We start from the raw sequence: 23,679 nt of genomic DNA, 5'->3' as shown, positions 1-23,679 counted from the left end.
AAATAGATTAACCTAAATGGCAAAAGAGGTCCAAAAAGCCAACGAGGAGAAGAAAGGTTTAAAAAGCAGAATTAGTCAAATGGAAAAGGAGGTTCAAAAATTCAATTAAGAAAATAGTTCTTTAAAAATTAGAATGGAGCAGATGGAAGTTAATGACTTTATGAGAAACCAAGAAATAATAAAGTAAAACCAAAAGAATGAAAAAATTGAAGACAATGTGAATTATCTCATTGGAAAAACAACTGACCTGGAAAATAGATCCAGGAGAGATGATTTAAAAATTATGGGACTACCTGAAAGCCATGGCCAAAAAAAAAAAAAAAAAAAAAGAGCCTAGACATAATCTTTCATAAAATTATCAAGGAAAACATCACTGATATTCTAGACCAGAGGGTAAAATAAATACTGAAAGAATCCACCAATCACTTCCTGAAAGAGATCCAAAAAGAAAGACTCCTAGGAATATTGTAGCCAAATTCCAAAATTTCCAGGTCAAGGAGAAAATATTGCAAGCAATCAGAAAGAAACAATTTGAGTACTGTGGAAATACAATTAGGATAACACAATATCTAGCAGCATCTACATTAATGGATCAAAGGACTTGGAATATGATATTCCACAAGTCAAAGGAACTAGGATTAAAACCAAGAATCACCTACCCAGCAAAACTGAGTACAATACTTCAGGGGGAAAAATGGAATTTCAATGAAATAGAGAACTTTCAAGCATTTTTGATGAAAAGACCAGAGCTGAATAGAAAATTTGACTTTCAACACAAGAATCAAGAGAAGCATGAAAAGATAAACAGGAAAGAGAAATCCTATGGGATATACTAAAGTTGAACTGTTTACATTCCTACATGGAAAGATAACATTTGCAATTCTTGAGACTTTTCTCAGTATTAGGGTAGTTGGAAGGATTATTTACATATATACAGAAGTCACAGAGTGAGTTGAATAGAAAGGGATGATAATCTAAAAAAATTAAGGGGTGAGAAAGCAAAATGATGGGAGGAGAAAGGGAGAAATGGAATGGGGCAAATTATCTCTCATAAAAGAGGCAAGAAAAGCTTTTTCAATGGAGGGAAAAAAGAGGGGAGGTGAGAGGGAAAAAGTGAACTTTAATCTCATCACATTTGGTGCAAGGATGGAATAACATGTACACTCAATATGATATGAAAATCTATCTTACACTATAGGAAAGTAGGGGAGAAGTGATAAGTGGGGTGTAGGAGGATGACAGGGAGGGCAAATGGGAGGAGAGAGCAATTAGAAGTAAACACTTTTGGGGAGGGACAAGGTCAAAAGAGAGAATAGAATAAATGGGGGGCAGGATAGGATGGACAGAAATTAGTTAGTCTTTCATAACATGATTATTATGGAAGTCTTTTGCATAACTACACATGTATAGCCTATATTGAATTCTTTGCCTTCTCAGTGGGGATGGAGAGGGAAGGAGGAAGGGAGAGAAGGTGGAACTCCAAGTTTTAGGAACAGATGTTGAGAATTGTTTTTGCATGCAACTGGGAAATAAGAAATATAGATAATGGGGTATAGAAATCTATCTTACCCTACAAGAAAAGAGAGAAGATGGGGATAAGGGAAGGGAGAGGTGTGATAAAAGGGATGGCAGAGTGGGGGAAGAGGTAATCAGAGTGCAGAATGGGGTAGGGGAGGGGAGAGATGGAGAGAAAATTTGGAACTCAAAATCTTGTGGAAATGAATGCTGAAAACTAAAAATAAATTTTAAAAAATTTGAATCAGTTCATTATATATCTTAGTCATCTTTTATCAGAGAAACTTACTACAAAGATTTTTTTTTGCCATTTATTTCCCTTTTAATTTTAGCTTTTTGGATTTCTTGATGTAAAAACTTTTTAATTTTATGTGCTAAAATTTAATGGATAACCAATTATTCATTTTTATTTTCTATCCCTGTTTTGTCAAACTTTTCTTCTATTCATAAATCACACAGGTAATTTTCCCATGTTATTCTATTTTGTTTATAGTGTTATCTTTTTTAATCTAGGTCACATATCTATGTCAGCTTATCTTGGTATAAGGTGTGAAGTGTTGGTCTAAATCCAATTATCCCAATTGTTTTTGTCAAATAGCAGGTCCTTATCCCAGTATATGGGTTTTTGTGTTTATACAATACAAGACCATGAGATTTTTTTTGCTTTTGTGTTGTGTGCCAAATCTGTTCTGCTGACTGATATATTTTTTAGCCAGTACTACAGTATTCTGAGAATTATTGCTTTGTAGCATAGTTTGAAATCTAGTACTGCTAGGTCCACTTTGTTCCTACTTTCTTTCATTATTTCCCTTGAGATTCTTGACTTTATTGTTATAATATAAATTTCATTATTATTTTTTCCATTTTTATTTTATTATTCTGTCTTTTGATCTGTATGGTACTGAATAAGTAAATTAAGTTAGGGAGTACTGTCATTTTGACTCATCTTACTCATAAGCAATTAATACTTTTGAAATTATTTAGGTTTGTATTTCTGCAAACAGTGGTATGTAGTTGCATTTATGTAATTCTTGTGTGGATCTTGGTAGGAAGACTGAAGTATTTTACATTCTATAGTAATTTTAAATTTTTCTATCTTTTCCTCTGGATTTTTAAAGCATAACATGGCAATGCTGATGATCTGTGTGAATTTCATTTTACACAGTATAAATTTACTTAAGCTGTCATTTCAGTGGATGTTTAGAGTTAACTCTTTAGGATTCTTTAAGCATACCATCTTATACTTTGCAAAAAAGTAACAAGTTTGATTCTTTACCTATGACTTTTCCCTAAGTTTCTTTTTCTAATCTCATTGCTAGAGCCAGCACTTATAGCTTAATATCAAATGGAAATGATGACAATAGACATCTTTGCTTTTAACCTGATTTTACTGGAAACGAGATATTTTAGAGATATTTTCACTATCTTAAAAAAATCAAGGAGGAAAACTCTTAGAAATTTCAAAATGCTATACCTGCAAATAATTATTATTGAGTTGACTTAAAAACCATTTGCATCTCAAGGTTTAGTAATTTATGAAATGTTTTTCCTAGCATATTTTATATTTAAGCTAATAATTTTGAAATTACTTTTATTTCAGAATTAAATTTTGATTCTAATTTGACATGTTGATACCTTTGTCATACAAGTTATGGCATTTTGTAAAATTTTATTCAATAAAGTTATGCCTCATTTGTATGTAGACCATCCTTTTTTTTTTCTGTCTGAAAAGTGGAAAACATGTTGAAACTTTATAGAATGAGATCTGCTAAGCAGATGCTTCACCACTGTAAAAGACAGCTAATTCCAGTAAGGGATACAATAGCATTTTCAATAAGTGGTAGTAATGTGCCAGGAATGCAAAACAGAGAACTGATGATAATCCAGCTTATGAATCATAAAATCCACATGGAATAAAAATATTTGAAAACATTATTAGGAAATCCTATCCCTTTTTAAAGTCACATTGAGATTGCAGCAATTTAAAAGATAATTAGGGTGTCCTTTGCATTAAGTTTCTTTATATTTTCAAAACATATCCTTTAAATGATTTTTTAACCATTAAAATAGGCTTTGGCATAATTTTAAATAACTTTAAATTAACATCACAGTGGAGATATAGCTAGATACCTTTTATGCTACATAACAACATTTGTGTCATTTGTGAAATTAAAAAGAATATAGGAAGCACAATAAAACCAAAGTGAAATAATCCAATCATAAAGACTAGGTTTGCCTCTGTTAAAAAGCAGAGAAAATGTACCTACTTCCCTTCATTGCAAACTATGGAATACTCCCATACTATCAAGTGCAGTCACTGTGATGGCTGGTTTCACTTAAGTGCTTCTTGCCCCCTGACCCCCTTTTTTCTTATTTAAACTTTCTTACTAGGGAAGGCTCACTGGTTAAGGGAGGAGCAAAGAATTCAAAGGAATGTCAAAAAATCAACAAAAATATGAATTTTAAAAGAATTTTTTAAAAGAAAAAAGTTAAAAGTAGAGAAAAAGAGTTTAAACCGAGAAAGCTTTGAGAAGCCTCTTCTGTTTCTGCTCCTTCCCTCTGTTTAACCTATCTCTGTCTATTCAGTAAGCCATGTACACTTGCCTAACTCTATATTTATCTATGCCTTTGTATATTAAAATGAGTTTGTGAATACTTGTGAATTGCTTTGTGCAAGTTTTCAATACAGATACCTGTTTGTTGTATCAATACACACATTTGTGTATTTGATGATTATCTGTATTTAGAGCATGTATCAATGAATATCTCTTGTGAATGAGACACTATACATAGTGCATTGACAACATGATGATGTGGGATATGTACAGGAGTCATATTTCCATGTAACCATTTTTCTTCATTGTGACCACAAATTATTATATCAAAATGATTTATTTTATCATCATTAGGTCAATATCAAATACATACCAGACAACAGGACTATGTGAGAAGACTATTGTAATAAAAAGTAGAAAGCAGGCCCCGTGCTTGAGGAGTCACAATTTCGTCAGGAAAACAAAAAATACAACCGAGATAATTAAATAACATAAGCAAGTACATAAGAATGTAGTTTAAATTGTGAAAACAATTAATATTAAGCCATTAGAGTCATTAAAGAAAAGTTTTTGAAAAAGGTAAGCATTAACTGAGAGTACTGCACAGCAGAACACAGCAGAGTAGACAGAGAGAGGCCTCAAAGTCAGGATGACTTGGATACAAGACTGTACAAATAGTGGCTAAGTGACTGTGAGCAAATGACATAACTTCTCAATGCCTCAATGTAATCTCTAATACTATAAATTACAGAGCAGTTACTGATTTGTACTGGTAGAAAGAGTTTTCTCACTACATACTCCCTACGCAGATGAAATCACAGGTCCAGACCAAAAACAAAATGTTTTAAACTGGGTCTTGAAAGATAAAAATTATAACAGAGGAAGCAAGAGAATTCTCCAGAAAGAGAAAAATGTCATAAAGTTAAGTAAATCCTGTTTAGAGAAATGTAAGATAAGTTTGAATAAGTACAGGATAGGACACAATTTATGAAAGATCTAAAACATCAGTCAAGGAAGTTTAGATGGAATCACTAGGCAGTGGACAGCTACTAGGGGTTCTTGAGTTGGAGGGAGAAACAGGGAGTGCTGATATAAAGAAAATAGTATTTCAGTAGGTTTATCTTCACAGCTGTGTGCAGTACGAAGTGGAGTAGGAGGGAGGCTGGAATGGAGAGAGACTCGAGACAGGAGACCAGCCAGGAAGCTGTTGCAGCAATCCAGATGTGAGGTGATGAGGACCTGGACAATATCAGTTACTATGGAAACAGAGAAAAGCATAATCTGAAAAACACAGTTGAGGAAGAAGACATCGCAGGACTTAGTGACTGACTAAAATGGATGGAGAGCTTGGGAAAGGAAAGGGAAGAGAAAGGGAAGACAAGTCAAAAATAACTCCAAAGTTTCAAAATGGGGAGAATATTATACAATTAACAATGATGAGAAGTTTGTAAAAGAATATTAATTTGAGAGGAGTACTGTTTATTTTTGTGTTTGCATTCTGTCACTCATTTGTGACTGACATTATGGATTTTGTTGTTTAGTCACAAGAGAAAACAAAAACCCAACTTGTGCCATATAATGGCACAAAGATGAGGCAGAAGGATGAGGTGATGGCAACAAATGGGCTATTGATAGGTGATGGATTGCGGGCAGTAAAGGACTATTATCACCTACATCTCTGCAGGGTAATGAAGTTCTGATGTTGGTGAGTATACTTCTCTTTGCCCCAGTATCAAGAAAGAAGGAAAGGAAGAAAACAAGGGGAAGGGAAAACAAGGGAAGGGAAGGGGAGGGAAGGGGAGGAAGGGACAACTTTTGATTGTGGTAATGAACATTTATGAAGAAATTTTAGGTATCAAGAAGTATTATTTGTGGAATACTTACCAAAAAACTATTCTCTCTTCTGACTGGCAACAAAACTGACTCATAGACATTTCAAGTTAGGTGCTCAAAGATACCTCAAATTCAGTATGTCCAAAGTGAAATTATTATCTTTACCACCAAACCCATTCCTCTTCCAAATTTCTACATTTTTGTCAAGGGCATCACCACATTTCCACTCAAACAGCTTTTCAATTCATTATCCTAATTTCCTCACTCTTATTCACTACACATATCCAATCAGCTACCAAATCTTATTGTTTCTACCACCCCAATATTTCTCATAACTGTTCCTTTCTCTCTATTCACATAGCCTACTACCCTAATTCAAGCCCTCATTACCTCTCTTCCGGAATTATTATTGCTATTGCCTTTCAATTGTAATTGATAACAATAGTAATAGCAGAAGGCTTTCAATTAGTCTGCTTGCCTCAATTCTCTCCCCATTTCAATCCATTCCCTGCAGAACTATCAAACTGATTTTCTTAAAGGGCAAGTTTCACCTCATTACTCCCCTACTCAACAAATCCCACCGATTCCCTTTAACTTTCAGAATCAACTATAAATTCTCTTTACTGTTTAAAGCTCGTTACAACCTGGCCCTAACCTATCTTATTGTTAGCTTTTACTCCCCCTTCCCACATACTACAGTCCAAGCAAACTGGCCTTCTTACCATTATTCATACAAGGCACTCTGTTTCCCACCTCTCTTGTGTGCATTAGCCAGAAATTCACTCCCTTATTACCTCTGTCTCTCAAAATACCTGGTTTCCTTCTTGGCTTAATTTAAGCACCACTTTCTTTGTAAACTATGTCCTAATCCACTCAGTAGCTAATGCCTTCTCCCTTAAATCATCTTATATTGTTGTTGGGTTTACATACACACACACACACACACACACACACACACACACACACACTTAAACATGGTATCTCCCCTATGTGGACTGCACCCTCCTCAAGAACAGAAACGGTTTCATTTTTATCCTTGAATCCCAAAAAATAATACAGTAGTAGGCACAGAGCAAGTGCTTAATAAATGCTTGCTCACTGACATCATGGGAGATAACTAATAGGCTATCATGGTACAACTCTATGGCTCACTAGAGTAGAATGGCACAGCTTTCCCTGCACAATAAAAAAAACACAGAATAATTTTAATTATTCAAATATTTCAATTTGTTTTGCCTTTATTGGTAAGAGGTAGCATTAAGTGTTCCAAAAGTTTTAATTTTGTCTTCTCTCTTCTCAGTGACTCTCTCTCTCTCTCTCTATACACACACATATATATAAAAGCTGGGACTTGGGTTGATTTGGAGCGTTTTTGTTTTTTTCTACTTAAGGCTGAATGGTTCTGAAGGATCAAATGAAAAATCCTCCCCTCCTAAGTATCATTTTCTATATACATAAACAAAACAGATCAGCCAATTTCAGAAATACACTACTTTAAGTGATCAGAGGACCAACTTGTTTGCTTTTTGGATAGACTGAAAAAGGAACAAATATACACTATTAAGTCACCAGGTGAAATTTTCACTAAGGTTTGAAGTATTTGGGAATTTGTACAAAGAATGAACTTTTGTCCTATTTCAGTAAGTAGGTGGTCCTTCCATTTTACTGCTGACTTTGCCATACCTGCCTTTAACAAACACAAACTAGTCTTGAATTATAACTTCTATAGATTCACAGGCATGTTTTAAAGTTGTATCAAAGCTTTCAGAATCAGAAAAAACAATCATGGAGGACTTGTTCATCAGTGAATCAAGCCTAAAACTGTGACAAGGGGTATGGGGCAATACTTCAAAGAATCCATGATGCAAGACTGAACAAGTTCATGGCATTATATTGAGAGTTTTTCCAGACAACAGGTGATTTTACATCCTTATTGCACAGAACTGATATAAAAGAGAATGAATTAAAAAGTAAAAACAATCTTAACCACTAATTTTCTTTCTTTCTCTCAAAACCAAAAGTATGTCAAAGGATTTACAAAGATAAAGATGTTTACAAAGAGGATAAAGTATTCTTGAAGCACTATAAAACTTTTTTTGGCTACAGTAAGTTCATTAGAAAAGCCACAAGAGGGCACCAAAGACAGAAGACTAGAATAAATTTCACTACATAATTGTAAATATACATGTTTCATAACACTATGACATTTACTAATAACCCATATGCAACTTTCAGAAACATACCAGTGGCCATTACTAATTCAAAAGAGAACTGAATAATTTAAGATACAATGATCTTTGACATATATATTGTTAGCCATCTTTCTATGACCCAAAATGAACTGGCATCTGTTGGAGGTTAAGGACCATATTTTAAAGTCCTTTATCCCTCACAGTGCCTATCATGAAACTTTGTATAACAATCATATGACAAAATTACTTTAAAAAATTTTAAGTGCTTCACAATATGTGATTTGATCTTCCCAATAACACTGTGAAATGATACAAGTGATGTTATCCTCATTTTATTGTTGAGAAAGTTGAAGTTCAGAAAAGTAAACAAGTAGCAACTATGTTCTCACAGATAACCAGCAGCAGCTTCAGAATCCAAGACCCTAAGATTCAAAAGGTAGGGGTCTTTTTACTAGAACACAGCTACCTCTTATTCCTCTTCTCTCTGCAGCATCTCATTCAATGACTTTGCCAGCATCCAAAGGTTCAATTATCTCAGTGTAAATGTCTCTCAGAATCTCTCCTGAGCCCCACCCAGGTCCACACGATCAAATGCTATGATTCATTTCCAACTGGATGCACCCTCAAAGTCAACACATCCAAACTGAACTTACTATCTTTTCCTCGAAAAATACACCTTTCTCCTGTTTCCATTAAGGGCACCATCATCCTTCTCAGTCAGCAAAGTTCAAAACTTTCATGCCATCCTAAGTTCCTCATTTTCACTCACCCCAAATATTGAAGCAATTATAAAATCTCAACCTTCTATTCTTTAAAATAGCCTTCACCAACCCTTTCTCTCACAGCCACACAGTCACAACTCTAGTTCAGATTCTCATAATTTCTTAACTGGATCACTGCAATACCTTCCTAATTGATCTCTCTGCCTTAAATTTCTCCCTTCTCCAATCCATCTTCCACTTAGCTAACAAAGTGATTTTCCTAATAAACATATCTAACCATGTCATTACTCTTTCTAATATAAGAGAAGGGCACAGAATGATAGTAATGAGGGCAAGCCATTTACCACCCACTTGGCTAGGGTACTGCGAAAGAAAAATGCACAATTCACATTTCTTCATCAATTTTTAACTCCATATTTGGAGTCTGTTGATAACAAACTTAAAGCACAAACAATGTGCATTAAGCAACTATATGTTCATTCTATAACAAAAACCTGTTCGTAAAACTATGTGTTCTTCATTCTATTGAAAATGTTTTAAGTCTTTTAAATAAATTTCTGTAGCTGTTTGTGAGAGAGTAACTTTGTATTTTATAGTTGGTATCTGATGAATTCCATTTAAAATGAATTAGTGAATTCTATATGAAAAAGGTTCTTTTGACTCTTGTAGCCAGTGAATTTTCCTGAATAACACATGTGAATACTACCACATATTCCAATTTTAATAACAAAGCAAGTAGGAATAAGACTACTTGAATATTCAATGCTGGTTAAAAACACAATTAAGGCTGGAGAAAGACGAAGTGATTCAACTATTCTGGAAAGCAATTTGGTAGTACACTACAAAAGAGACCAAAATACCCCCTGCCCTTTGACTAGAGATCCCACTGCTAGATATAAATCCCAGGAAGGTCAAAGGTATAAATAAAGGTCTCATATATATCAAAATATTGAAAATAGCCCTTTACATAATAGCAAAAAAAAATGGCTATCAATTCAGAAATGATTACATTAATAATGGTACACAAATGTAATATACTATAAAAAACAAACTAAAGAGTACATAAAAGAAATGAAAGGCTTATATGAACTAATGCAAAAGTAGGAAAGCAACATACAGAATGACTAAAACAAAGCATATGAAAGCACAATAAAAGAAAAAAATTCTGAATGCTATAAAGTTATCATAACCAAATATGGACACAAAGGAGAGAAGAGAAAAATTACTCCCCCTTCTTTTTTGCAGAGAAGGGAGACTGTAGATATAGACCACTACACATACTATCAGACTCAGCTGATGTGTTGGATAGCTTTTTTAAACTACCTTTTCATCCTCTCTTTTTTTATCCTTTTACTACATGGTATGGTTTTCCAGGTAAGGGAAGTAGGTATGAATACATTTGGAAATAATATAAAATGAAAAGATATCAAGAAAAATTAAAGCAAACAAAACAAAAAAAATCAATAAACTGTTAGATATCTTAAAATAAGTGCATGATCAAAGAATGCACAAAGACCATTCATCCACTTTGCTACTGTTTCTTGCAGAAGTTATAGCGGAGAAAGAAAGATACAGATAGCAGTGACTGAGAGGCAGGCAGAGTGACCAACGAATGAATGTTACAATTCTTGAGGGTAATTTTCTTTATATCTTTAGCTAGGCAATTGGATGTCATCAGGGACAGAGCACCAGGACTCAATTCAAAGCTTTCCTCAGACATTAACTACCTGTGTAACTCTCAGCAGGTCACTTAATAACCTCTGTCTGTCTTAATTTCTTCAACTGTAAAATGGGAATCATAAAAACCCTACCTCATAGGATTATTGTGACAATCAAATAAGATTATATTTATAAAGTTCTTAACACAGCACCTGGTCAGTAGCAGACACTAAATAAATGTTACTTTTTTTCCTGAAAGTTTTCAAGCAAACACAACTAAGGAGGAATCTTGTGTTTTCTGACAAATTTTTGTTTTATTTACAAGTTTAAAGAAGGACAACTAAAATATAAATAATTTTATACATTTGTACATGCAAGTGCAAATAGAATCACAGAACTTTCAAAATGAGTTTGAATGATAGAATCAAAACTTAATATAGCTTGCTCCAATTTAAAACTGATACAATTTCTGCCAAGAAATCCAATTAATAGATTACATGTAAGCCCTAGTTCCCTTTCACCATCTCAAAACAGGAGTAAATAAATAAACGATATAATTTCCCTGGGCATCTAGGTGGTGTAGTGGATACAGCACTACGTCTAGAGTCAGGAAATCTGAGTTCAAATACAACCTTAGACACTTACTAGCCATGTGACTGGTCAGGTCACTTAACTCCTAACTTTTCAATTTCTCATCTGTAAAATGGGGAATGCAGTGGAGAAAGAAATGGAAAACCACTCCAGTATCTTTCCCAAGAAAATCCCATGTATAATGTCCATGGAGTCAGGTAGAGTTGAACACAGCTGAAGGACTGAACAACAGCAAAAAAGTTTCCCTGCTTGTCTTTCTTAACTTTATCTTTTTATTGTTTCCTTAACCAAGATGATGCTTTTCACTCGTTTCAACTGAGAAATCAATTCTATTCTAACCTTCCTTTTCAGCTCTTTATGAATCTTTGTATTCTAAGTGTCCTTCTTGTATACAGCAAATTGTTTTGTTTTCTTTCTAATTTATTCTGCCATGCTCTTCTGTTTTATTTATGAATTCATTTAATCAATATTTAACAAATTATATTTGTTAAGGTTGTTTTAGTCTCTATCAGATCCTGTTATATTTCTCTTTTTCTTTGAAAATAGGAAATAACACACATTAGGTACCTACAATTTATATTGCTTAGAACTATTCAATCCTAGTCTCCTCATTTCCTTTTTCCCCTTTCAGTCTAGCCTTATATAATTCTATTCACAACCCTCTCTACTTTATTGCTCTCCAGTGCCCTTCTTAGTTTGATGTACTTCTACTACCATAATATGTTACTTTAAAAAAAACAAAAAAACCTTCCTTTCACCTCACCTAGATAAGAATTTCATTCATTGGAGCTGGGTTAGAAAATTTTGTTGAACTCTTTTGGGGTGGGATTGGGACTTAGAGCTAGCAAGAGATGCTATACATATTGATAGTCCCAGGAGCCTTCTGTCATTGTAGCCATTGTAGACACTGCCACGTGGAAATCATATTGGAGAAAAGGCAACAAAACAATCATCATTATTATAATAAATTAGCGTTTACTTGGCCCTTTAATATTGGCAAAGCACTTTATGAATATTATCTTATTTCATCCTGGTCTTATTATTATCCTCATCTAACAGATGAGGTAACTGGGGCCTGAGAGAGGTTAAGTGATTGGCCCAGGATAACATAGCTAGTAAATGTCTAGTGTGGAATGTGAGCTCAGTTTTTACTGACTCCAGGTACAGCTCTCTATACAACTAGCGTACAGTTGAAAATAGAAAGGAAAGTTTGGGCCTGGCAGCATAGGATCATGGTTCTCTATGATAGATATCCTTTGCTAATAATAATGTTGATGACAATAGCTAGCATTTATGTAACATATCAAGGTTTGCATATTTCACTGCATTTAACTTACTTGACCCTCACAAAAACTCTGTAAGGCAGGAGTTATTTTATACCATTTTACCAATGAGACAAAGCACACGTAGGTTGCAACTTGCACACAGTTACATACTAGTTAAGTGTCTGAGGAAGGATTTCAAATCCAGTATTCTAGACTCCAAGTCATATGCTTTTTATACATTGTGCTGCAGTCGGTTTTCCTATGTAAATTTCTTTCTTCTATTGTTGTTTTCTCCCTCTCCCTCCCCTCTTTCTCTCTGCAACGGTATGCAATCTTATATGGGTTCTACACATGCATTCCTATTAAACACATTTTCACATCAGTCATGTTGCATAGAAGAATTATAACAAATGGAAGAAACCATGAGAAAAACAAAACAAAACATAATAAAAGAGAAAATAGTTTGCTTCATTCTGTTTCTGACCCCATAGTTCTTTCTCTGGATGTGGTTAGCATTTTTGCTTAAAAGCACCACAGATAATGAAACAATATAAATATTACATATATTATACACACACACACACACACACACACATTGAACTGGATAGTATCTAAGTACTAAAAGGAAAAGCTAAATGAATTAGACAACAATAGAGACTCAATGTGCCTCTTTTAGATTTAGATAAATCTAACAAAGTTTTATTTTTAAAAATAAAGAGTCTGACTAGACTATCATAAATCCTAGCTATGAAATGTAAAATGCAAGCTCTGTGAGGGCAAGGACTATTTTCTTTTTTTTCCCCCAAATTTATTAATTTGTTTTCAGTTTTCAACATTTACTTCCATAAGTTTTATATTTTCTCCCCCTCCACCTCCCTCCCTCCCCAAGACAACACACAATCTTATATGGGCTCTACACACACATTCCTATTAAACATATTTTCGCATTAGTCATGTTGCATAGAAGAATTATAATGAACGGAAGAAACCATAAGAAAAACAAAGGAAAACATAATAAAAGAGAAAATAGTTTGTTTCATTATGTGTTTCAACTCCATAGTTCTTTCTCTGTATATGGATAGCATTTTGCATCATGAGTCCTTTGGAGACACTTTAGGTCCTTGCATTGCTGAGAAGGGCTAAGTCTATCAAAATCAATCCTCACATACTATGGCTGTTACTGTGTATATTCTCCTGGTTCTGCTCACTTCACTCAGAATCAGTTCATATAAGTCTTCCAGGTTTTTCTGAAGTCTTCCTGTTCATCATTTCTTATAATACAATAGTATGCCACTACATTCATATACCACAACTTCTTCAGCCATTCCCCAATTGATGGGCAGCCTCTTCATTTCCAATTCTAGACCACCACAAAAAGATCTGCTATAAATATTTTTGCACATGTAGGTCCTTTTCCCATTTTTATGATCTCTTTGGGATGCAGCCCCGGAAGTGGTATTGCTGGGTCAAAGGGTATGCACATTCTTATAGCTCTATGGGCATAGTTTCAAACTACTCTCCAGAATGGTTGTATCAGCTCACAGTTCCACCAACAATGAATTAGTGTTCCAACTCTCCCACATCTTCTCCAACATTTATCATTTTCCTGTTTTGTCATGTTAGCCAATCTGATAGGTGTGATGTGACACTTCAGAGTTGTTTTGATTTGCCTATCTCTAATCAATAGTGATTTAGAGCATTTTTTCATATGACTATAGATAGCTTTAATTTCTTCCTCTGAAAACTGCCTCTTCATATCCTTTGACCATTTACCAATTGGGAAATGATTTGTATTTCTGTAAATGTGACTTCGTTCTCTATATATTTTAGAAATGAGGCCTTAATCAGAGACATTAGTTGTAAAAATTCTTTCCCAGTTTTCTGCTTTCCTCCTAATCTTGGTGGCATTGGCTTTGTCTGTGCAAAAACTTACCAATTTGATGTAATCAAAGTTATCCATTTTGCATTTCATAATGTTTTTTAGCTCTTGTTTGGTCATAAATTCCTCCACTCTCCATAAATCTGACAACTACTGCGTGCTTCCCTAATATGTTTATAGTATCAGCCTTTATACCTACACTGTGTACCTATTTGAACTTTATTCTGATATACTGTGTCAGGTGTTGGGCCATGCCCAGTTTCCACAATACTATTTTCCAGTTTTCCCAGCAGTTTTTGTCAAATAGTGAGTTCTTATCCCTGAAGCTAAGTTCCTGCAAGGACCATTTTGCATTAAATCTTTGTTTCCCAGCATTTTTACAAATTACTAGGCTAGGAATCTTGAAGAGTTCAACTATTACTGAACACCGTGGGACATTTTTACAAATATGCCCAGCTAGAGAATAAAGAACTAATAAAGAAATATTAAACATATCCTTTACAAATTAAACTAAGTTCATCAAAATTCTAACCAGAAAGGGGAAAATAAACAAAAATTTAAAAATGAATTATAAAAATATTTTCCATTGTTATGACAACTATATTTGTCACAGATTGATTCATAAATTCTGTGGAGGAAAAAGACTCTTTTCCATTGCATCTCAGTTGCTCAGTAATAAATGTTTGGTGGATTGGATAGGAAGTCTCTTTCGTAGATACCCTTAAAACAGGGCATTCAGTTTCTAGGTCACATGATAAACAACATGGATATTTCCACTGATTTAATCAACCTCTCAAAAACAGAAATCATATACCAAAAAAAAAGAAACTTCAGGTGTCACCATGATTTAGGACACTCATAATTCAGGCTAAAAACAGATAAGCAAAAAACCAAGACAATGAAATTACTTCTACACTGAGCTCATTAAGAAATTCTCCATGACATCACAAGCTACCAGCACTGAGACTGCACTAGCAGAGCCACATGGTCTCATGCTTTACCCTATCTCTTTCTAGTGCTGTGGAGATCCCAGATCCAGATGTCAGAATTGGATTGGGCCAGGACAGCAAGCCAATGCTGCTCTGCAGTGCTCTACAGAAGTTTTCTGAAGCCACAGAATCAGTGTCTTGGCAGGTAGCATTGTGTGCTGCCAAAGATCTCTGCAGGAGAGCCACGAACAGAAGGAAATGGGCAGGACAGGGGTCTGGATACAGACCCATACAGTTCAACTTTGTATTCCATTCCTAACCCTTTCAGAGACTCAAACTACAAAAATCAACCCAATAGCAGTAGCATGGCAATTCTCTAAAATGTCAGTATCAGGCTAGAGAAGTGAGGAACAGAAAGAGCAGAGGGAACATGACAGGATGCTGTGACAGGACACAGTGTGAGTGGGGGCTGGGAGGTACACCATCAAGGCTGAGGGAGTAGTCAGCATATAGCTGGGGCCATTTCTGTCCATCCAAAAGTCATTTGGGAAAAAAAACTGTCTCATGTAGAAAGAGGCTAAGATGCTTTGAGGTTCAGCCTTCAAGGAAAATACTATGAGAGGGGAGAGAGTTAGAGTCAGAAAGTGAGCAACAGGGAAAAATAGAAGGAAAAATGACCGCAATTACCAAAGATTTCAGGAAAAGAAAACTCAAAAACTTTGAAAACAAGCAGATACTTTTTGTGGTAGCAAAGAATTGTAAATTTAAGGGATTCTCATCAATTGGAGAATGGCTAAACAAGTTGTGCCATACAATTGTGATGAAGTGTTGTTGTTTGGTTGTTTCAGTTGTGTCTGACTTTTTCTGACTGAATTTGGGATTTTCTTGGCAGACATACTGGAGTGGTTTTTTAATTTTAATTTTAGAGATGAGGAAACTGGGGCAAACAAGACTAAGGGATCTGCCCAGGTTCACACAGCTAGTAAGCATCTGAGGTCAGATTTGAACTCAGAAGATGAGTCTTCCTAACTTCAGGCCTGGCACTCTATCCACTGTGTCAACCAGCTGCCCTGTATGATGAAGTAGTATTTAGCTATGAGAAATGACAATGGATGTGGTTTCAGAAAAACATAACAAGACCTATACGAACTGAAGTAAAATGAAATGAGATGAATCAGGAGATCTCTGTGCACAGTAACTGCAATGTTGTAATGCGAATGAACTATGAAAGACTTGGTTACTCTAATACAATGATACAAGACAATTCCAAAAGAATCATGATGAAAAAATACTATCCAACTCCATAAAGAGTACTGATAACAGAGTTCAAATGGAAGCATAATTTTCTTTCTTTCTTTTCTTTCTTTTTTTGCTTTCTTGTGTGTGACATGGCTAATATAGACATATGTTTTGCACAATTTCACATGTATATTTGACATCATATTGTTTGCCTTCTCAATGGGTGGGGAAGAGTTGGGAGGGAAAAAATCTGGAAGTTAAATTTCAAAAAGGAAAGAATTTATAAATATTTTAAAAAGAAAATAAACAGATAAGTAAGTAGGCAACATAAATATGACCTCCAGATCTAATAAAAAGAGAAATAATAATTATGTGAGCAGACTAGCTCAATTATTCTGAGCATAGCAAAAATAATGGGCAGAAGGGAAAGGCTGGAATTTCAATGCCAAGTCTCACAAAGAAATGAGAGAACATAGATTGAGAATGCAAATACAAAGAAGTAAAGGATTATATAGAAGAGAGTAAAGGACAATGACATTAAAAGGAAATATGTTCACTATGCAAGCAAAACATACTGAACTTGAAGAAGGATGCAACAACATAAGGATAACAGGCCTCTCAAAATACAACAGGCCAAAACCCAGTAACACGACGATACAAGAAATAATGTAAGAAAAATGCCCAAACCTTCTAAATATAGAGAATGAAGGAATGAAATACTAATTGAAAGAATTAAGAGTATTTGCAAAAACAAACAAAAAAAGAGGCCAAGGCAGCAAACTTCAAAATACAGAGTTACATTTAACAATTTACCTCAGAAACAAGAAGTTCTGCAAGCAAGAGAAAAACCTTCAAATACAAAGAAAAGGAAATTAAAAAAAACAAAAACACAAGACTATTCTGTACTCATCAGAAAACATAAGAAGGCAAGGAATAATATTTTCTAAGGAGCAATGGAATGACCTGTCCTACAAATAATCATAAATGGAAAATGATGGATATTCAGTAACAGAGAAACATTTGAAACATTCTTAGAAAGAAAAACCAGACATGAAGAGGTTATTTGCTTTTCAAATGCCCAGGATAACAGAAAGGCAGGAGGAGCGAATAAATGTATAATTCAAGGAGAGTAACAGCAATAGAAGTACAACAAAGAGACCCCTAAGAGACTTCTTTCTATATTTACACAAATAAACAAGGACAAAAGCCTAAGTCGGGTGGAAGTAATAGTGAAGAGGCAGGCCTAGGGCATTATGAAGAGAATCTAGTGACACCCTACCTACAGGTGGAATTCATGTTTTTGTAGGACTACATTACAAAATGAGAGGGTTAATGAAAGAGGAATTGGGGAGGAAGGGGAGACAAGGAGATAGAGGGAAGTTGTGATGTGCACAAGTGAAATTGAGAATTAGCAATGAGGACAAGGATACCCTGCTGGCCTAAGCAAGAGAATACCCTTCAGTATGAGCAAATGGGGAGAAGTATTGAAAAGGGTAAAGGAAGGGAGCGACATCTTGATTTAGTAGGGGGAAGGGTTTCCAATGATGAAGGGGTCCTATAAGTGGAGAAAGAAATATTCTATGAAGGGAGATAGGAAGCACATGGTTATTGAAAATAACATTTGTACAACCTTGGGAAGAAGGGAGCTGTATATTAAAGGGGCATCTAGCATCTGAGAGAGTGAGAGGGCATGTACTCAATCAGGGGGGAAATTTTTAGACAAATAGAGAAAAGAAGATAAGCAAAAGGAGGATACAGATCAGTGGGAGGCTGCATAATCAGAAATCTAGTAAGGGTAGGAAAGTCCTAAAATGAGGCAATGTTTTCTTGTCACCTGCAGGAATTGTTCTGGAAGTAGGCACAAAAGGGTAATCCTCAGGACATATTTTAAAAGTCAATAGCAGAAAATTCCATGAGAGTCCAAAATGGATACCTTTGAATTTATTGTTCTTTGAGAAACAAAGAAAGAGAATAGATAATTATAGTGACCAGAAACCAGAGAATGAGGGTAAAAAGTAGATAGAAAGAAGAGATGGATAATAAAGAGAGGAGAAACCTCTTTGGAAAGGAGCACAAAAAAATTAAAATTAAAAAATTAGCGAAGAAGATTAGCTGGAGAGGAGGAATCTACTTGACGAAGTGAAAAAAATGAAGGGAAAACTTAAATAATCAGATAAAGGTAGGAAAGAACAAAGAAGTAATAATCAAAATCCCACAGAGTAAAAGGCAAGTAGGAGAAAGGAATGGGGGTGAGAAGAAGAGGGCAGCTGGGAATAAGGCTTCCTTTAAAAAAAAGGTAAAGTAAATGAAATAACATAGTATTGTGCTTACAACAAAAAATTTAGAAAAATCGTAACTTGAAAAAATCCCATAATAGAAATGGAGGAAAATATAAAAGTAACTCATATCTTTAAATGTGAATAGATTAAACAATCAAATTAAATTTAAAAAGTGAGATTGGATAAAAAAACAAAATTCTACAATCTGTTATTTACAAGAAATATATTTTTTAAAAAAAGACATAAACAAGACCAAAGGGATGTAAAAATTTACTATGTATCAAGTGAATTAAAAAAGCAGGAGTTATAATCATACTATCTCCTTTTTAAGGCATTCTCTTCATTGGCTTTTTGGACCTCTTTTGCCATTTGGGTTAGTCTATTTTTAAGGTGTTATTTTCTTTAGTATTTTTTGGGTCTCCTTTAGCAAGTTGTTGACTTCTTTTTTTCATGATTTTCTTGCATCACTCTCATTTCTCTTCCCAATTTTTCCTCTATTTCTCTTACTTGATTTTCAAAATTCTTTATGAGCTCTTCCATGGCCTGACACCAATTCATATTTTGCTTGGAGCCTTGGATGTAGAAACCTTGACTTTGTTGTCTTATTCTGTTTTGATCTTTGTCACCAAAGTAAGATTCCATAGTCTGAGTTATTTTATGTTGTTTGGTCATTTTCCAAGTCAAATATATAACTTTCTAACTCTCTGTGAAGGTAGGCCTCTGCTTCCAGTGGAGGTAGGGGTGGGTGCAGGTGTACTGTCCCAGGCTTCAGGGGTTTTGTATCAGCCACTTGATTCCCCATCATTTGTGGGCCCAGAGCTCCAGAAGCAGCAACCATTGCCACTGCCACTGCCACTGCAATCACCAGTGGTACCACCTCTACCACCCCAGGGCTGGGGCCAGAACCCAGCCAGACCAGGTCCCACAGGGTTTTCCCACTGACCTTCTATGCTGTCTTTGGCATTTTGGGGTTGAGAAGTCTGGAAAATGCCACAGTTGCCAGTGATTCTGTCCCCTGAGGTCTGCTCCAGGTCTGTCTCTACGGGCACAGCCCACACCAGACTGTACTCTGTTCCAAGCCCAGTATGATATACCCTTCCTATCAAACTTCCAGATTATCTTTGGTTGGAGATTTGTTACAATCTGTCATTTTGTGGGTTCAATAGCTCTAAAATTTGTTCAAAGCCTTTTTTTTTTTTTTTTTTACAGATGTTTGGCAGAGTTCTGGGGAGAGCTCAAGCAAGTCCCTGCTTTTACTCCACCATCTTGGCTCTGCCTCCATAATCATACTATCTGACAAAGCAAAAACAAATATCTCCAAAATAAAAAGGGATACTAAACAAAGAAACCATATTATTGTGAAAGAAAGCAGACAACAAACCAGTGTCAGTAAAAAAAAATTTACATGTTACAAATGCTTTAGCATTGTAATTCATAAAGGAAACCCTATCTGAGTCACAAGAAGACATACAGTAACACAACGGTGATAGGAGACTTAAATATCTCAGTTTTGAATAAGTCTAACAGAAAGGTAAACAAAAGGGAAAATATGGAACTGAACAAATTGCTGGAGAAAGTAGAATTAAAAGATTTATGGTATCTTTCTCAGCACCATTTAGAATTTTTACAAAAATTAAAAACATATTAGGGCACAAAGATATTGCAAACATACGTAAAAATGCAGAAATAGATAATACATCCTTTACGAACCAAAAACACAATAAAAATAGTCACTGATTTAGGGACCACAAACAAAAGACACAGACATGAATGAAAAATTAATAATGAAATCCTAAATAATGAGCAGGTCAAGGAACAAATCATAGAAACAATAATTATGTGAATGAAAATGACAATGATGAAAAAACATACCAAAATTTCTGGAATGCAGCTAAAGCAGTCCTCAGGGGAAAGATCATATCTCTATAAACATACATTAACAAAATAGAAAAAAAGAGGATTAATGAACTAAATATACATTTTTAAAATAAAGAAAGCCAACAAATTTAAAATAAACACAAAAGAGATGTTAAAAATTAGATGAGAAACAGATAAATTAGAACCTAAAAAACCAAATAGAAATGATAAATAAAATAAAAAGATAAAATTGACAAAATTTTAGTTAATCTGATTTTCATAGGAAATCAAATCAATAAAAAAGCAAATGAGAATGCTGAAAACACAACAGAACCAGAAGAATTTTTTTAATCAGAACATATTATATAGTTACATGCTAATAAAACTGAGAGCACAAAATAAATAGAATGTCTTAAAAATATAAAACTATCAGAAGGCACGATAGAAATCTTAAATAATCTAATCTCAAGAAAGGAAACAGATCTAGTTGTAAAGGAACTACCAAAAGGGAGGAAAATACTTCTGGTCCTGATGGATTCATAGAAGACTACTATCAAATTTTTAAGAAACAATAAGTACCAATATTTCACAAATTATTCTCAAAAACTGAGCAAGAAAGAACCCTACCAGAATTCTTTTATGAGACAAGTACAGTATTGATATCAAAACCATGGAAGGATAAAACACAGAAGAAAAACTATATGCCAATATCACTAATGAACACTGACTCAAAAATTTTAAGCAAAATCCTAGCAAACAGACTTTATTTATTTAAGGAATCATTCATTATGATTTATATCATGGATGCAAAGATGGTTCAATATTAGAAAAATAATCAACATAATTAGTCATATTAAAAACCAAAATATCCAAAACCTCATGATTACATCAAAAGATACAGAAAAAGCCTTCAACAAAGAACACTCTTTTATACTAAAAACCCTACAAAATATAGGCATAGATGAACTTTCTTTTAATAGCAGAAATAGCATCTATATCAAACCAAAAGCAAGGATCATGTGCAATGGTGAAATACTAGAAACTTTCCCAAGAAATTCAGGAATGAAGGAAGGATACCCAGTTTTTCCCCCTTTCTGGATACAGTTCTAGAAATGCCAGCAACAGGAAGAATATAAGAGAAAGAAATGAGAAGAATAAATATAGGTAAAGAAGAAATAAAATTATCCCTATTTTATAATGATATGATGATATATTTAGAAAACCCTAGGGATACAGCAATAATACTGCATCACTTAATAACTTCAGCAAAACTGAAAGGCTAAAAACCTGTGCTTTTTTAGGCCACCAATCCTCAAAAATCAACAATATAATAACAACAAAATCAAAAAAGCAATAATAGAAAGAGAAATCCCATCCACATAATCACAAAATACATAAACCATCTGGAGCTCAACCTACTAAAGCACACCAAAAACTTGTACAAATTCAATTACAAAGTGCTCCTTAAAGAAATAAAAAATTTAAATAGCTAGAGGAACACTCAGTACCATAGCTAGGCCATGCCAATATAATAAAAATGACAATGCTTCAGAAGTTAATTTACACTTTAGATTCTATACCAATCAAATTATCTATGAGATAATTTATAAAATTTGATAAAATTCATTTCAGAAAAACAAAAAATCTAGAACATTAAGGGAAATGAAAAGAAGTACAGATAAAGAAAGAATAGCACTCAAACTATATTATAAAAGAGCAGTCATCAAAAATATCTCATCTTGTTTAAATATTAGAGAGATCATTGGAACAAACTAGATAAGACAAAATCTGGAAACAATGGAATCCAACGACTCAGTTTTTGGAAAAAGTGGAAAACATAAATTACCTAGGAAAAACTTATTTGATAACATCACGGAAAACTGGAAAGGAGTCTGATAGAAGTTAGGCTTCTATCCTAACTTAGGAAACCATATTCCACTAAGTTGATACACAACCTTAATATTAATGATTAGATTATTAAAAAGAAAGTTGGAAGAGAAACATATCATTTACTTCTCCTATACAAGGATAAGAGATGTATTCTTAAGTAAATGAGGGAGAGATCATAATAGTAATTACAAGAGATAAAATAGGTAACTTTGATTTCATGAAATTCACAAATTTCTGCACTAACAACATTAATGCTTCCAAGGAAAGAAGAGCAGTGATCACATGGGAAATCTTGGTATCAAATTTCTCTTGCAAGGGTTTCATATTGAAGACATACAAACAATTAGTAAGTACATACGTGTGCACATACACACACACACACACACACACAAAACTTATAGCATGGCCAATTCCCAATAGATAAGTGGTCAAAGGATATCAAACAGTTTTTGAAAGAACTAAGAAGTATTTACAACCACATAAAAGAATGCTCTACATCATTAATAATAAGAGAAATAAAAATCAAAACAACCCTAAGCGTGTACTACACTCTTCAATTGGCAAAGTTGATAAAAAAGGGCAATAGTCAATGTTGTAGGGTTGCAGAATGAGAGTCATACTGATAAATTGTTAGCAGAGCTGTAAAATGATACCGCCACTCTGGAAAGCAATTTGGAATCATGCAAATAAACTTGACTGAAATGTTCATACCCTTTGAGTCAGAGACTCTATTACTGGGTTTATACTCTAAGGAAGTCACTGTTAAGAAGTCCCTATATATACCAAAATATTTCTAGTACCACTCTTCCTGTGATAGCAAAGAACTGGAGAATAGAAAAACAAACTGCAGTACATGTACTATGTTTTAAGAAATTATGTGTTGGTAAATACAGATAAGCATGGAAATGTTTATATGAATTGATACAGAATAGTGTAAGCAGAGCCAAAAAAATATATACAGTAATTATAACAATGTAAATGGAAAGAACAACCACACACCCCCAAATCAAAAGTGAACAGATGGGGAAAACTTTATTATGTTATTTGAAAAAACTTATTCTATTGTTTGAACCTAGCTTTTATTGTTTATCTCAAGATTTATGCATAGGCTATGCTGATCCCAGAGATCCTTCAGGAGAAACAGACATCATCCAATGCTTGTGTTTTGGGTTAGGCCAATAGCCTGTGTTTTGACTTTACTCAACTTTTATTAAATGTGTATACTTACCTGCTGATGTACATTTCAAGGAAGGAGACTGCCTTTTTTGGAAACT

At 34.3% G+C, this 23,679-nt stretch overlaps 1 protein-coding gene across 16 annotated transcripts in view; it reads right to left on the bottom strand.

The window, feature by feature from the left end:
- Positions 1-23,679, bottom strand: part of STK3 (serine/threonine kinase 3) — a 548,351-nt gene that overhangs the window by 148,502 nt on the left and 376,170 nt on the right. For 9 of the 16 annotated variants that reach the window (XM_072603417.1, XM_072603412.1, XM_072603415.1 and 6 more), the window contains one exon: positions 20,531-20,581. The exons of the other annotated variants lie outside the window; for them this stretch is intronic. In XM_072603417.1, coding sequence (XP_072459518.1) covers positions 20,531-20,581 — 51 coding nt within the window. The remainder of the gene's footprint in view (positions 1-20,530; positions 20,582-23,679) is intronic. 16 annotated transcript variants of the gene reach the window in all.

The sequence above is a fragment of the Notamacropus eugenii genome, chromosome 4, assembly GCF_028372415.1.
Source record: "Notamacropus eugenii isolate mMacEug1 chromosome 4, mMacEug1.pri_v2, whole genome shotgun sequence".
Classification (NCBI taxonomy): Eukaryota; Metazoa; Chordata; class Mammalia; order Diprotodontia; family Macropodidae; genus Notamacropus; species Notamacropus eugenii.
The sequence above is the reverse complement of the archived record's forward strand: the minus strand, read 5'-3'. Positions and strand labels throughout refer to the sequence as shown.